General features: G+C 43.3%; 1 protein-coding gene across 1 annotated transcript in view; it reads right to left on the minus strand.

Annotated features, from left to right (window-relative positions):
- The window catches only part of LOC119445314 (zinc finger protein 425-like), a 105,644-nt gene that overhangs the window by 26,576 nt on the left and 61,873 nt on the right, over positions 1-17,195 (minus strand). Inside the window, exons 16-19 of the mRNA XM_037709628.2 lie at positions 15,880-16,053; positions 11,285-11,340; positions 7,198-7,344; positions 1,985-2,172 (exon numbers count right to left, since the gene is read on the minus strand). Coding sequence (XP_037565556.1) covers positions 1,985-2,172; positions 7,198-7,344; positions 11,285-11,340; positions 15,880-16,053 — 565 coding nt within the window. The remainder of the gene's footprint in view (positions 1-1,984; positions 2,173-7,197; positions 7,345-11,284; positions 11,341-15,879; positions 16,054-17,195) is intronic.

The following is a 17,195-nucleotide window of genomic DNA, read 5'->3' on the forward strand; positions in this document are numbered from 1 at the left end:
TACCATGTGGATCACGAGGGCTAGATAGCTTCACAACAGATGTTTCCGTGAGAACAGTCTCTGATTATTATTAAAAAAGAGGATTCAAGGCAAAACAATTATTTTTGCAGCTAAATGCAGTGTGGAAAAATGACGACAGAAACAGCAATGCATTATAATCACTGCACATTTTGTGTCTGTGTTTTTTTAAGCAGGCACAAAGCTTTCAGCAAAACGGTTATGCTCTGTCCACTGGCTAACTACAATCCTGGAATTACAACGAGCTTGCTAAATTTATTGACTTAAATGCTACCGCATTTATTCGATTCTAACACGCCCCTGTAAGAAAATAAGAGAGCACATCAATGTAACGCGCCCCAAATTTATAAAGGAAAAATATAACGCCATCTATGCTCGAGATCACAAAAAACGAGACGTGCAGAATTTGCCTTCACAGAGTAAAAATTTTTAAATGCCACGCATTTCTTTGCCTAGTCGGAGCCAGGGTCAAATGTGAAGCTGTCCACGGTCACAGCGTTTGTCGCCGATGCATGCGTCCCCCCATGTGCCCGCTCGCACGCCGATACTGGCTTGCTGCCTCCTCTCCTTGCTCCACTCGCTGGTACGAGTGTGTGAGCCACAAATGGCTCAGTTGTTGCGTTTAGGCCTCTACTTGCAGATACAACAATGGGCCCTCGAAAGTACCAAGTGAAAGAGGAGCACAAGAGTGCAAAGCTTTTGCAGAGACCCATACTTTCAAAATCACTTTACCAAAGACAAATTTGTTGCAGTGTGTAGCGTGTGTGACTGGCCTCTGGTTCTGATGGCACGCGATCAGGGTGTCCCAACTCATGCATATGGCGGTCCTCGAGCAAAAGTTTCCCTGAAAAGACGTTGGTTCATCCGGGCTTTGAGCCACGTGCCGGGAGAAATGCTCGGCATTGACTTCAAGGATGGTTTCTGCCATAATTTTCTTAAACGAGCTTTCATAATGAAAGCATCGCATCTTCGTTGCCATTTGTGCATCATTGGCCGCAGACTCCGAGCACACAGGTGCTGTATCTGTCAGAGCGATCACTTTTAGAGATACAGTGAAGCCTCATTATTAAATATACCAGATTAACTAAATTTTCAGAGATCCCACGCTGACTGCTGATAGTTTCAACGCACAAATATTTCAGTACTACAAACTTCAGAATACAGAACTTTTCAGAATGGTGATCGTTATTCAATTTCTGTGTCATGTTAACGCCTCAGTACTATGAATTGGTATTCCGAAATCCGGGGTTTCTTAAATTTTCATGGCAACAGCAGCGGTAAGCTAGCAGACAACACAGTGCAGAAAGCGAATGCCTTGCAACTTGCTCTCGGGGAGGCACGGCTTGGAAAACCCGAGACAGTGCAGGAGGGGGGTGGGGGGTGTTGTACAGAGGCATGGTTCTGTCTATTCATTCTTCCTCTTCTGCACCACACACTTTGACAGCTTTGCACCAACTAGCCCGACATCATGCTTTTCTGAGCATATTGAGCTTCAGGTGAAGTTTCATGTCCATTAAAAAAAAAAAAAAACTAGGTTGTGGTAACATTTCAATAACTGCAAGTTTGTTTTTCACCAACCATTCACTTATAGACAGAAAGAATACAAATGAAAGCTTGACAACTGGCCCCAGCAAATGGAGGGCTTTTGGATTCAATCTTACTCTGTGGCACCGAAATGTGCACCAGAATCTTGGTGCAACGGTGTTATTGCATTTCACCGCTGTCAGAGTGCAGCTGCAGTAAATCTGCAGTAAATAAACATCAAAGCTAAACATTATTCACGTGCAACAGCAAACTGTCACAGGGGCAGGGAAGTGGGTGTGGTGTTCTACCTCTGATAATGGCAAAACAGCACAGACGATGGGACGGGTGAAACAGGCAGTAGCGTAGTCTGCCTCGTTTCAACATAACGAACGTAAACCAACTAGGCCAGCTCAGAACCCTCGTGCGATAAATCGCTGCTTACTGGTGGTACTTGAGTGTGGTGCTGGTCTTGAAGCTCTCGCCGCACTGGTCGCAGGCGAATCCGCGATCCTGGCCGTGGCAAAGGCGATGGTTGCGCAGCGCCGTCTGGCTGCTCAGACACTTGCCACACTGCTCACATTGTGGCCGCTGCCGACACTGGCGCCGCTCCATGTGCCGCTGGTACCGGACCTGCGACACCAGCACACATTGCATGGCTCCCGAGTGCTTTACATAAGCTAACGGAGTAGAACAACCATGCTGACTATTCTCCATTGTGCTGCCGGTCGTCATTGGTTATGCTCAATCAATCAATATTATTGCCACATAATAAAAAGAAATTGCACATAGGGTAATTTGATTGTACTGTCGAACCCCACAATTCATTGAAGAGTTGTGACAGGGTCACATATAATCAAAAGAAATGATTTATAGCACAATCCAAATTTAACCCACGCACTTTGAACTTTGCCTACATGGTGTCCATTATGTGTTCCTTATTTCCACCAAACGTAAGCAAGGTGCCTTGTTTAGTTTACCAAGGACACTGGATAAAACACCTCTGATCCTTTCATTATGCATGAAAATAGGGAAAGAAATTACCGTTCAGTAATTATTCGCAATGCTCGTAAGCCAGGAATGTGACAACTTCACTTCACATAAACATTCGCCTTGTTTTCACTGAATTTGAAGTTGGTGCCTCGTACAATTGTTTTAGGACTCTAGGAAACATTGCAGGTAGCGATAGCATGATGCTGTGGAATGCTTGAATAAGTAAGCGTTTGTCACTCAGGACCTGCTTCCTGTTTCAACGAAATACAAAAACATGCCTCGCATAGTTCATCGAAGACATTGGGAAAAAGCAGCTACATGCCTGATATATTACATAAAAATTGGAAGACGAGTATTCAGGAATTATTCTGAGAGCACATAATTAACCTAACCTACCATAAGAACTGGAATATAGGTCGAGCAAAAACAAGTCAAGTGCCCCTCATCTTATACTTTCTTGTTGCCTGGCCACTGTGGGACAAGGAAAAAAAAGTGAAGAAAGTACTGGCCTTTTTGGTGTTATTGCAAGTTGTGAACGGCGCAAAATTTGCAATAAATATGCGAATTATATTTCGGTTTTTCTAGTACACACTTCAAACTTTCAATACACATCAGTCATACAGTGTTCCTCATTTCCTGTAAATATTTTGGCGGTTGTCCCAGTAAAGTGGGAAACGTTTTAGCCGTTTCATGCTCTTTAAATGGGCCGAAAATGACAGTTTAGCAATTTTAAATTAACCCCTCACTCACATACAGACTTCGAAATTTGAATGGTTTTGTCCCTAACATTCCCCACACTTTCTTAAAATATAAACTTCGTGACTAATCTGATGACTGATTGCTAAATGCACAATATTGGGAAACAGGACATCACACAAGAAGAGACACACGGAAAGATACATAACCTGAAGAAGGCTGTGAACCATCATGGCATAAGCATGGTGTTTCCGGCATCGCAAAACTTGCATGGTTGCGTTTGCGTATTTCACATGATAAACGCACCAGCGGCTGTGGAAAAAAGCATGAAAAGCTATATGTACGCTGCGCTGTGGGAGTTGTATACGAGATCCCGCTAACTCGTGGAAAATCCTACATAGAGTAGATGGGACGCTGTGTAAACTGCGCACGGGAACATCAGCCAACTATGAAAAATAATGAAATGGCCAATTTGCTTACGCATTGCACTGCCTGCACCTGCGAGGCGTAATTTATCTTACCAAGATCCCAAGCAAAATTGGCTGAAGGCCGACCATCGGGCGGTGCTTTTCTTTCACTTAGTACCACATCCGAACCCATTACAATGGTTTTTAAGCGTTAATGTTTTTTCAGTGAGTCGATCATTGTTATTTTTACTGAGTCATGGTCATGACTACGACTTCTACCACCATCCTTTAGTGTTTCCTTCACTTAGTACCCACCTATGAACCCGTTTCAGTGGTTTTTAGTGTTAATATTTTCCGCTGTGTCACGCTCATTACTTTTACTTCTACCATCATGCTTTAGTGTTTCCTTCAATTAGTACCATGTCAGAACTCATTTCAGCGGTTTTTGAGTGTTAATGTTTTCTTGCTAAGTCAGTCATTTTTGCTGAGTCATGGTCATGACTATGGCTTCTACCATAATCCTTTAGTGTTTCCTTCACTTAGTACCCAAGTGCGAACCAATTTCAGTAGTTTTTCAGTGTTAATCTTTTTTTCTGAGTCATTATCAGTTTTGCTGGGTCATGGTCATGACTATGATTTCTGCCATCATCCTTTAGTGTGTCCTTCCCTTAGTACCCACGTCCGAAACCATTTCAGTCGTTTTTCAATGTTTATATTTTTTTCGCTGGGTCATTGGCATGTTAAGCAGCTGTTTCATGACTTACATGACACCCATGTCATGAAATTTATGTCATGACCTATCATTTATGTTCGTCATACACTGTTGTCATACTATGCCAATTTTGGTACCTACCAAGTTAACGAAACAACCATGGGAGCATCAAGACATCGGCGGCTAGATTAGATAGATAGATAGATAGATAGATAGATAGATAGATAGATAGATAGATAGATAGATAGATAGATAGATAGATAGATAGATAGATAGATAGATAGATAGATAGATACTGTCAAAGTGGCAAATGTTCACCAAGAAATGCTTCGCATTTAAAAAGCTGGCAGATCCCACGCCCTGTGGGAATCAATGTTATGCGAAGCAGTGTGCCTACCATGTTAACAAAACGGACCATGTGAGCACCAAGACGTAGGCGGCTTTTTCATGACCTACATGACACGCATGTCATGACGTTCGCGTCATGAGTCCTCAGGAGTCCCTTTAGCTAGGCCTAAGAGACCTTAAGGCGAAAGCCTTAGTCATGCTCATGACTATGATTTCGACCATCAAACTTTAGCCTTTTCCTTTACTTAGTACCACATGCAAATCCATTCCATTGGTTTTTGAGCGATAATCTTTTTTTCGCCGAGTCATTCTCATTTTTGCTGAGTCATGGTAATGACTATGACTTCGACCACAATCCTTTAGCGTTTCCTTCACTTAGTACCCACGTCCAAACCCATTCCAGTGGTTTTTGAGTGATAATCTCTTTTGCTGAGTCATGCTCATGACTATGACTTCTACCGGCATCCTTTAGTGTTTCCTTCACTTAGTACCCACGTCCGAAACCCATTTCAGTGGTTTTTTTGAGTGTTAATCTTTTTTTTGCTGAGTCATGCTTATGACCATGACTTCTACCACCATCCTTTAATGTTTCCTTCATTTAGTACCCATGTCAGAACCCATTTCAGTAGTTTCTGAGTGTTAACCTTTCTTCACTGTGTCATTGTCATTTTTGCTGAGTCATGCTCATGACTATGGCTTCTACCACCACCCTTTAGTGTTTCCTTCACTTAGTACCCACATACGAACCAATTTCAGTGGTTCTTGAGTGTTCATCTTTTTTTGCTAAGTCATTGTCATTTTTGCTGAGTCATGGTCATGACTAAGGCACCACCATCCTTTAGTGTTTCCTTCACTTAGTACCCACGTCCGAACCAATTTCAGTGGTTTTTGAGTGTTAATCGTTTTTGCTGAGTCACTGTCATTTTTGCTGAGTCATGCTCATGACTATGACTTCTACCACCATCCTTTAGTGCTTTCTTCACTTAGTAACCACGCCCCAACTCTTTTAAGTGGTTTTTGAGTGTTAATCTTTTTTTTTTGCGGGGTCATTGTCATTTTAGGCGGCTGTTTCAGGACCTACATGACACGCAGTCATGACATTCATGTTCGTGACCCATTATTTATGTTTGTCATACACTCTTGTCATAGTATGTCAATTTTGGTAAATATCAAGTAAACGATACGACCATGAGAGCACCAAGATGCAGGCAGCTAGATAGATAGATACTGTCAGAGTGGCAAATGTTTGCCAAGAAATGCTTCGCATTTAATAAATAAATAAATAAACAGCGGTGGTCCAGCCACTTTAAGAATTGGAGCAATTTTTAGGGCAGGAAAAAGGCTGTTTTGTAGCAATTTATGAGCAGCCACATTAGCATTTTGTAGCAGTTCTGTAGCACAATATTTTGCGTTTTGGTTTAATTGGAGCAGGAGAAAAGCAAGTGCATGTCATTTGGTGCAGCTTATTACTACTACACAATCTTTAAGTACTTCTTTAGAGCAAATGGACACAAGCAAGACAGACTGACGCAGCCATTTACCTCGCGTGCCCAGAGCAGAAAACGTTGCAAACAGACTTTATTTGCCTATGTAAGTAGCACTTGTAGACTACTGAGAATAGTTTTATACAATCAGACATAATACAAAAGCGACTAGAAATGCAGAAAAACAATTTTGTGCAACATTGCCTATCCGCGGGCTTGAGGAGTCGACACTTGATGTGCTTAGTCATGCAGACCCAAGTGCTGATGTGCGAAATGCCTAGCCGCGAGCCCGGGGAGTCGACGCTCGATGTCCTTAGTCACGCAGTCCCAAGTGCAGATGTGCGAAATGCCTAGCCAGTGTTGATGTGCTCGCGCAGTCTCAAGTGCCGATGCGCGAAATGCCTAGCCGCGGGCTCAAGGAGTCGACGCTCAATGTGCTTAGTCACGAATTCCGAAACATCGAGAGCTGAAAGGCTTAACTGCGTGTCCGATGGAGGATTCCGTGCGCGAAGCTTGGTCGCAAAGTCCGCGTCGCCGATGCTTGGAATGCTTAGCCGCGGGTCTGTCCACAAGTGGAGGGATCGGCCACGCTACTGTGATGTCCGCGTAGCGCTCAAGGCAAAGGTGGCGCTTTGGCGCACTTGGCGCAAGTTGCACTTCGGTGGGCGCGGCAAGGCACAGACGAGTAGAATTGTAGGAAAATGGCACAAATGGCGCAGTTGGACCACCACTGAATAAATAAATAAATAAATAAATTTATGGTGAAGCTTTAGCGGTACAGCTACATTCTTATCACGGCCAGTATCTCACCTATTTTCCCCAGTCATCTTTATGACTACAGAACAAGCACTTGAATGCAATGTGGCCTTTTCCTCCATGGTGAGCCTCAAGCTGTTCAGTTGTTGACACATGGTATTGACAAAACTTTGTTCAGTGGTTAATGCACGATGTGATTGTCCAATGCAGTTCTGACACATTCCACTCAGAAAGAAGACACTTCACAAAAGTGAGAGCTCACCTCACTGGAGAACTCCTTGTCGCAGCGGACGCAAGCGTAAAAGCGAATCTCCGGGTGGGAGGACAGGTGCCCCTGGATGTCCCCCAGGGCAGCCCCAGTGTAGGCACAGTAGTTGCACTTGAAGTGTGGCTGCCTCATGCCACATGCCTGCGGCATGTCGTACAACGTGAGTTTGCTAGCTGTTATTAAGGTAAATGGAAGTACGACAATACCTGAGGTCTCAACACAAGATACGTCTTGTAAATTCTTGCCCAGGCCCCAAGATTTCCAAAATAACAAATACAAATGATTCACAATAATATCTCATATCTTCACCCAACACTTTGCTGAAAAATGTGTCCTTTGTGTGTCAATTTCGAGTTAGGAGCAAGAAGTATACTTGGCACTTTTTTAAAAGCATAACAGAGAAAAGGTGTACATGTTGTGGGGACCTCTTGGACCACCATCTCCAGCTCATGCGCCACTTGAACCATTCCAGCCTTATTTTGAATAGCGTACATTCCCCGTCGGTGCCGGCGTAATGCGGAGCCTGCCGCTTGCACAGGCAGTTCGCGTTACGCAGTGTGCCGTGCATACGAACAGTACCCAAGGAGTATGTCCCTCTCGCCCTCTTTCCTTCAGCATCCGAGGTACATGGGCGCCTTCGCCCAGCAGATTCACCTTCGGTCTTCTTGGCTGTCGGATGTGCGGATCCACTTGGTCATGTGCACCTCTGGGCAAGGTCCCCTTTGCGAGGCAAACCTAGCTCGGAAGAGCCTGTGTGGCTGAGCAGACTTCCCGGGAGCTTTCACCCGTAGTCTGAGACTACCACCCTGGTGCCGTAACTGCTGTGTTGTATGCAGCTTTTGTACATAACAGGGAATAAACTCCCTTTCATTTGTACCACGGCTGGAGTTGTCTCTGTGTCTTGCCGGTGAGTCAGCGAACCCGCCACGGCGCCCCTTTGCATGTTCTGCACAGTGGGGACGAGCTACGTGTCTCCTTAGACCTTAGCTAGCCAGTACCAGTGCCGTTAGCCCGAACCCCCACAATATATAATACATAGTGTATATAATACATAATACATAGCACTGTTCTGTGTGGATCCATTTGTGATTCTCTCACGTTCATTTTCCCTGCATAACAACTGCACGATTGTGAAAACCATCAGCTGAATTTTGTAACTATTCTCCTTCAATTCTCTTCCTTCCTTATAAGCTACTGCTGCCTATGAATTCCACATTATGTTGCAAGCTAATCCCTGCGCTCTCATGTGTTGTTTCCTTTGTTCGCAGGAACATTTAACATGGTTTGCTTGCTATGTGGTGCACGGGCCATGTCTTGCTAAATGGCAGCTGCAACTGGTATTAAAATGTTACATCTATCATTGCAGCTCACATGAACCAACAGTCTGCAGGCCACTCTAGCCAACCCTGGAAGACACGAAATAGCAACACAAGGTTAGTTCAGTCTGGTGGAGTATTTTCTCAATAACTGGATTTGCATTTATTTGTTATAAAGAAAGGGCTGGTTACAATGGTCTCCTCGAATTGTTGACCAAACCTTAGCATGGCGTTACAATGGTATGCTACATTATTATTTCATCAATATTGAAATGAATAGCAGAATTGGGCTTGAAATCAATGCGCAGAAAGATATCTCTTCTGATATCTGATGTTTTCTGATACCTGATGATATAGATGTTCTTTTCTTTTTTTTAGTCATACGGGATGCATGCTCCTTCAGCACCCAATTTTTTGCTGTTGATGCAATATTATTTTTTTTTCTTCCACTATTTCTTTCTTTTATTTTCTAGTGTGTCATCATTTTCGTTGTGTCCACATATCAGTACTATCCGCCGACTGCCCAACCTCACACACAAGTAATGTTGCTTATGCGGGCTGGATTTGTATGTAACTGCGACATGATTGGATGTAATAAAGATTATTATTATTATTATTATTATTATTATTATTATTATTATTATTATTATTATTATTATCTGGGCCTGTAACATATTTTTTAATAAAACAATAAAATAAAATAAATATTGAAGTATAGTAGGTTTGGGCTGGTTTCGTACAAAAAAGAGAAAGTTTCTCAGGATGCACTAGGTTGAATCCTCAGATCTTTAATTAATTAGCAAATTACAGTATGAAGTTTAACGTCCCGAAACTGCCCTGTGGTTTATGAGGGATGCCCTAACATAGGGCTCCAATTAACTTTGACCACCTGGGATTGTTTTGTCCGATGCATGGCATACAAAGCATTCTGCCCCCATCAAAATTTCACCACCAGTGTACCGCCCCTTTGACGGCAGAATTATGGATAACTCTGCGAAGTTTTCGAGATTGCTTCTCAATTTCAAACCCTTCAAGGCCCAACAATTGAAGCTTCTGGGATGGCAGTGCCATCTATCTCCTCGGAGTTCGAAAGCTAGGTGTCACGGCTTACTTGCACTGATACTGCCGCCAATTGGCCGGCATGGAAGTGCAAATACAGTGCACTCCCAGAGTTCATATTGTGCTGCTTCTTACGCTTTCTGCACGCAAGCTTGGCGAATAAATAAAATCACTTATGTGCACTATGTATGCAAAATTTAAACTTTAATTGAATAATGTTCCCAGGACGTAAACAAAGCTACCACGCTATACTTAAACTCACTTTCCACAAAGTTTGTTTGCATTACAGTAATGCTATTTTCATTATTCCCGCTTTTATGCTAACGTTTAATTAGACATACTAATGGATGGCTTCGGGGAGTAGTGCACGGACAGCAGTTCCAAACTTCTGGCCTGTGATGCCACCGACTGTCTATCTGGTGCCAGAAGCCGGCGCAGCAGCGAGTACATAGGTCATCCACAGTCGCTCAAGAACAGTTCTCTTCATTTGCCTTCTGCAACATCACTTGGAATAAAATATTGCTCCAAGCAGTTCACATAATCGTCCCCTTCCTGGCCGCTTTCCCCGGTGAAGAGTTCCAGTATCGGCACACTGGTTGCAGCTGGTCACTGTTGATGGCAAGCATACATAGCGACAGTGGTCGTGGGCATTCTCCACCTTCGCCACTAGTTGATATGAAGGAGCAATACTCATAGCAACACGTCGAACATTTATTAGTTGACACACAAAGCCCATGATGGCACTTCTGCAAAACTGGCAGTTGACTGCCTTGGTTGCCTTCTTGTCTTCACTGTACCAGCGCCTGCTGGTCGTGGCCTATCAATATACTTACCATATTTAAACGAATCTAACACACACCTTTTTTTCGAGAAAATGGGTCCTAAGATTGCCTGCGCGTTACAATTGCATACGAAGACAGAACCATCGTCACAGTGTTGGAAAAAGCCTATCGTCAGAGCCTTAGAAGCAGTGTCATCACCATCACAAGATGGTGACAAGTTGGTTGCAGTGGGTTCATTTTGTGCTCGACTACAATCTGGAGTGGCATTCTCAGGCAACCAATTTCGGAGGTACTATCGTTTTCCCGACATTTTGTGCGACTCAGCACCGGATGCGTACGCGCATACCGCTGCCAGCGTTTCTGGCGCTTTGCCAAGCTCGCCATCTGCGCATAGTGCCAGATATCTGTCGGCTGCTTACTTCGACAAGGCCAATGTAGAGGCACGTAATATCTCATGAAAGGGGTAGTAATATCTCTAAAAGTGATTGCTCTAACAGATACTGCACCTGTGTACTTGGTATCTATAGACAATGAAGCGCAAATGGCAACAATGACATAGTGCCGCTTTCATAATGGAAGCTCATTCAGAAGAAAAAAATTCAGCAAAAAAATTCAGAAAGTGCTTTTGGATGCGTCTTGTTGCAGACACAAATTTGGGGCGGATGTTAGACATCGTTCCTAAAGTGCAATCAACATCAAGCACTGCACTGGGTAAGGCGATGGGGAACTGGGCTGCTAGTTGATGTTCATTCTTTTCAAACTGCGCCGAGTGACACTAATCACGGCAAATGACACAGACACAACACACAGGACGAGAGAGCACAAACTACCAACAACAACGTAGTTTAAAATGAAGCACTGCATGCAACAGCACGAACAGAAGCCTTAACAGAAGCTCGTTAGCATAAAATATGACAGACTTACAGTTTCAGGCTGCATGCTTGTGGATGGAACTGGAGCTGTTGTGACCATGAAGTGACCTGGATAGATGAGCAGGGGGGACGCATGCTAAAATAATGCTACCTCCCTCCAGATGGTTTTGCAAGTTCATAGGATGTCAGCACAGAATACCCAAAATGCACACAATACTTGTCTGAAAAGTGTAAAATGCACTGTGCTTTGGGAACTCTGGATGGTTGACATTTATGTCAAGTTTGACTGATCCAGGCTGTTAAATTTATTTATGGAGTATTAAAGGTTCTAAGTATAGTCAACCCATTAGATGTGTCTACAGCAGTTGGAACAACAACACCAAAGAACATGAAGTAATTCGAGCATGGAATAAAAGATGCAAAGCTGCTTGCATAACTGACAAAGATTAACAGAGTATTGAGAAAGGGTGAAAGCTGGTTTTACTGAAAGAAAAGTGAAGAAAGGACACAATAAAATTTTTCATGCAGACATTACTGTGTAACTATTTTTAGAATTTATCAACTATGTAACTTGTAAAAGTGAAATTATTTAATATATTATTGCACAAAACCACTGCTTCTCCATAGGGTTTTTTTGCATGCCTAGCAAATGATCAACGAAACATGTCCAATATGACATCCCAATGCAAAATCCAACGTTCTCGCACATGAATGGCAGAAGGCTGCACAGGTAAATTTTAGTGCCAGTTGCGTGACTAATGTATGTGTGCCTTGGTAGAAAACGGGTCTGCATCAGCTGCGCACCTAAGCTATGCCTCTAAGATTACAATTAATTGAGGTCAAAAGGCATGCTGCTGCGTGCCTGAGTAGACGTCTTGAACACACGGCGCTCTGCACCCAAGCTGCCTGTGCACTTAATCCGATTTCCACTGCGGTCTAAATGACAACTACGGCACCATGAAGAAGGGGAACTGAAGGGCTCAATTTGTAGCATTCCTTTGTAGCAATTGCTACATTTGGGTGGATGTCTCATTTCCCCTTTAACATGTCAACATACTCTGCTGGCTTCTCGAGTTTAAATGTACAGTTCAGTCTGCTGTCAAACGAAACATCTAGCTACTTATAAAGCCAATATGGCCGGAAGCTTCCGTCATCCTTATCAGAAAGAAGTGGCTGATATACTTAATTGGACATGCATTTATACATTAATAATTTGGCCATGCTTTGACCCTTGTGCCACAAAACACCAAGTTCATCATAGATTCAAAGTTTGTCATTATTAATGCCTCTATGTCATATCTTGGCAAAACCCCTTCAACTCGAAGCTGTACAGACCAGAAAAAATTTAGAGATATGCAGAGTTTGGAGTTAAGTGAAATCATGAAAATGAATGCTTTATTCATTCCAATTAATTAAGGACTAAACTCCAGGCAAAAAAGTAATTTGAGGAATTTGACCGCACATAAACCACATGGAGTCTTTCCAAAATGGTGCTAGTAACAGTTTTGGTCAATCGCGATTGCACGACTCAGCCCCGAACAAGTCAGCATCTATGGGCAACAGTGTTAACTGGCACTATGCCAAGACAGCATGCAATCGTCTGACTCGGGCACTGAGTCAGACAGTTGATCCTTATGCAAGACTTGAAGCCCGTGATTCGAGGTGTTCATAACCGGTTCCGAATGTGCAAAAAAATTGACGCTGCTAATTTCTGCAGTGTAATGAATTCCAGACAATTTCACTTAGAAAACTGAAACTGAATTGCAGAAAAGCCAACTGTCATGCCTTTAGCATGTGCTCATGAGTGACGAGCTGTTTATCTCACCGTTGCACGAACATGAAGCGAGTGTCCTTATAAAACTGTGGTCTCTCTGAAACTTTACGCTGTGGGCTAGCATGACCGCCTGCTCCTCTTGTTTGGGTGCAGCGCATGTGAACTGATCGTGCCTGCTCAAAAGCACCAATAGTTTTGGTCAAGGTCAGGAATAATATTTCCGGCATAAGCCGGAAATATTATTATATTATTAGCTGGAAATATTATTATATTATTATCCGGAAATATTATGCCGTATTTCCAGCTTATGCCATATTTCCGGCTCGTGCCACATTTCCAGCTTGTGCCGTATTTCCAGCTTATGCAATAGCCAGCAAAATCACAGCCTTCAAGACTGGCGTCTGTTACCCAGAGGGAGTTGTCACGGGGCACAGATTTAGACACCACAGTTGGGCACTGGTTGCACTCTCTGGCTTTATCTCTGACACGACCTTGGTTGGCAGGATACAAAGTACTGAGGCACGCTTGGCTATGAGTAAAAAAAGGCCCGTTAGTTGCCTCATAAGCGCTAGTCTGAGGAAGCATTTTCACAGTCGAGATTTTGAGATGTACGGACTCCAGCATAAAAGCTTTTCTTGAGATAAGAAAAGCTTTTATGCTGGAGACAAAAGACAAAAAATACGTACATGAGACAAAAAATATGTACTGCTCTTGAGACAAAAAATACGTACAAGTTATTTTTCATCCCCTCCTCGCCCCTTAACCAATATTTCGAGATATCAAAGTATCGAGTTAACACAGTTACACTATATGGCAGCAAACTGAATGTGTGTTTCCTTCAACAGTTGGCCATACTGTATCATGGCACTATGTCCACATATTTAATTACTTATTAGTGGCGTGCAAATATTCAAAACATCATATATTCAATTTGAATTGGTTGGTAATTGATTCGATTCAAAAGACACTTTTACCTATTAACAATATTCGAACTCCCAAAAATTCGTAAATGTATTCGGAATGCATTTTAATTGCGAAGTTGCAGAGAAATTGTTCTGTTTCTTGAACGGTGCTTTCTAGCTCATCTAGTGTACTTCCGCGACGGCTGTACCAGTGTTCTTGCATAGTTGCCAGCGCATGGCAATGTGCATGAGGCTAAGCATGTTGTTGATCGGTTTTCTCATCTCAGCTTTTCCGCAGTGCAACCGTGTTATGCGGTGAAGCATATTTGCCGTGCAGCAGTAAAGCAAACCAAGTGGGAAAAAGAGTCGCTGTCTCGGGGCCATTGCTGGTGCTGATGGCAACCGGACAATAACAGCCAAAGTACCCATACTGTACTGCCTCTTCATGCATCTTGACAACACCAGCCGCCAGGTAGAAACCTCTGCGTCTCCTACTAATCTGGCCAAGTGCCTTAAAACACGCTTCACAGACTACAAATTCAAGCAAGTGACAAGCTCGGGAACGTTTATAGACCCTCACCCTAAACGAGCTGTGTGCCCCCAGGAGGGCAAAGTGGCTTAATTAAAACCCTGGCTTCAGCAGAAGCAAGCAAAATTTCAACACCAAGGAGCCCAAAAATGTCCTCAACAAGGAAAACTCCCACACAAACTCCTTCCATGTCCGTACTGCAGAAAAAAACTTCAATAAGCTCATCCATCAGCAGCAATTTTCAGTGCCACAAGCACAGGTTGAGACAATATGCGCATGATGAATTTTGAGCCAATAAGAAGATCCGTGTTAGTGGTGGTGTAAACGTGGCGTTCAGAGCTCACCACTGTTCGCTCAAGCTTGCGAAGGATACCTGCCAATATCAGACAACTAGCGTGTCCAGTGAGCAGCTCTTTTTGGTGTTTGGAGGAATTGTGAATGCGGGAGGGTGTCAACGTGGCGTTCAGAGCTCACCACTGTTCGCTCAAGCTTGCGAAGGATACCTGCCAATATCAGACAACTAGCGTGTTCAGTGAGCAGCTCTTTTTGGTGTTTGGAGGAATTGTGAATGCGGGAGGCTGTCGCTGCTCACCAAACATGTCAAGCAGCTATCCTTCCTTCATGACAACACTAAAAAACTGCATTTGTAATACTGTCAAGCCAATGCGCTGACTAGAGAATTTTGTTCACTACAAATCATAACTTCCTTGTACGTTATTTCCTGAGCAATAAAATTGTTTAGTTTTTTTCATACCTCTGGTTGGTGAAAGAATTTTCATTTTTGCATAAACCAATAGTATACGTACGTGAAAAATATTCCAAAAATATGCTATTCGATTCGATTCAAACTTGTGTTACATTAATCAAATTTGCTTCGAAATTTAAAATTTGATATTCGCACAACCCATTTATCAATACTGTAAGTCTCGTAAGGCTCATACAGGGGTGGACATACGAACATAGTACAAGCGTAGTAGCACTTTATCATACAGGGAATGCATTAAGCTCAGAAGGAAAGGTAGTAGGTACAATAGGTACACCATACGACGTACAAAAAGTAGCCAATACAAATGGAAAGTTAACATTCGCATCTAGTGAAACATACGGTAAAGAAAAAGAGTAAACGTATATCGTGCACAAAAGCAGAGCGCAGAAAAGTACGAAAAAAACTGACATACACCGACACGTGTGCAAAAAATCAGGGCACAGAAAATGCATCTCAATAAAATTATTGATAAGTTAGCATAATCTAAGATCACAAGATTGCATTCGCCACTCTTAAAATGACTGCAGATGCTATTCGAGCTGTCATATTCACTGTACGTATTTACTAGTATCTGTTTTGTAACAAATGTTTCTCACGGTGCTAAGCGCATCAATAAAGAAAGTTTCTATGGTTTCGACACTACCAAAGTAAATCCCTTCCCAGCCCTACTACTCACTGCTGTGTGCATCCTGGAAGTGGCGGTCGAGGTTCTTGCGGAACATGAACCCGCGGCGGCACATGGTGCAGTGTAGCGGGTACGCCTTGGTGTGCTTGCGTACCACGTGGTGGTCCCGCTTGAGGGCACGCCCAAACAGCTTGCCACACAGCGGGCATGCATGCTGCATAGCCTCTGCGTTGTAAACACAAGAGCTAGGTGAGTGGGTGTTTTGTCCTTTGCATTTTTCAAGGACAAGACGGGAGAGAGGAGAAAAACAGGACACATTGCCACCATATGCATAAGAGTCAGTTGAAAACACAAGCCAGCACACAGAAGCATATCACTTCCACAGATTAGTGAAATGGAGGAGATGGCATAGGTTCGTGATTATGAAGGAGCAAGATAATACAATTTCTACGGAAATGTTTAACAAGACGTAGAAAAACTGTTGATGGAGTTGCTCCATTTCTATAGGCGCGGTAATGAAAGCGTTTATATTGTTGGTGTTAAAGGGTTAAAAGCCAGGGCCTAGAGGCACGTGCTCTACAAAATGGCACTATCACAGGAGCAGCCTCTGGTTAGAGGGAGTGCTACAAACTTGTTGGTTTGATTACATCTAACACAACAACATTTAAAAAATTGAGAACTGTTTTGATTTCAAAAAACGATCGTGTGTCATGCAACATTCGCTGGATGAAGGGGAATGTGCTTGTTGGTAAGCTAGCAGAAAGTGCTTAATTCCATTCTGCTTCCCGACACTCCAGTAAAACATACAGCCCCGCCAGCCTCTCGCCACCAAATCTACCACATATAGGAGGCTCACCACCAGTTAACAGGTAAGAATGCGCATCATATTTGTGCCCTATTCTCAGCCGACAAAGCAGGACATCAACTCGCCGTGACTTTGTTGGTGATTAACAATTGCAAAAGTGTGGCTTAACCACATGGAGCTTATTAAGTGCGTGAGAAAATGAACTTTCGAATGTAGTTATGCATGCCACACCCATAAAATTGCAGCCGCAGTCGAGTGGCAGGTCTTGAAGAGGTTGGCATGTGCGCACTCTGGGTCGGCGTGAAATGCAGTGCATATATTGACACGAAGATGGCTGGGTAAGAAAGAAGCCACTTGCGACTGTCGGAAAGGTAGTTTCAACGATGAAAAAGGCAGTGGAGAGTGCGAGATGATGAAGAGGTGGAAGAGTGAGAATGGATGCTGATAATAGCAGGGAGCTTTGCGCCACTCCGAAGCCCTGTTGAGCAGTGCAGTTGACGAAAGTGTGCTCAAGTGAGGAGAGGCAAGTACGGTCAGATGACACTGGTGGGCATGGAATGGC

The sequence above is a fragment of the Dermacentor silvarum genome, chromosome 3 (assembly GCF_013339745.2).
Source record: "Dermacentor silvarum isolate Dsil-2018 chromosome 3, BIME_Dsil_1.4, whole genome shotgun sequence".
NCBI classification, from domain to species: domain Eukaryota; kingdom Metazoa; phylum Arthropoda; class Arachnida; order Ixodida; family Ixodidae; genus Dermacentor; species Dermacentor silvarum.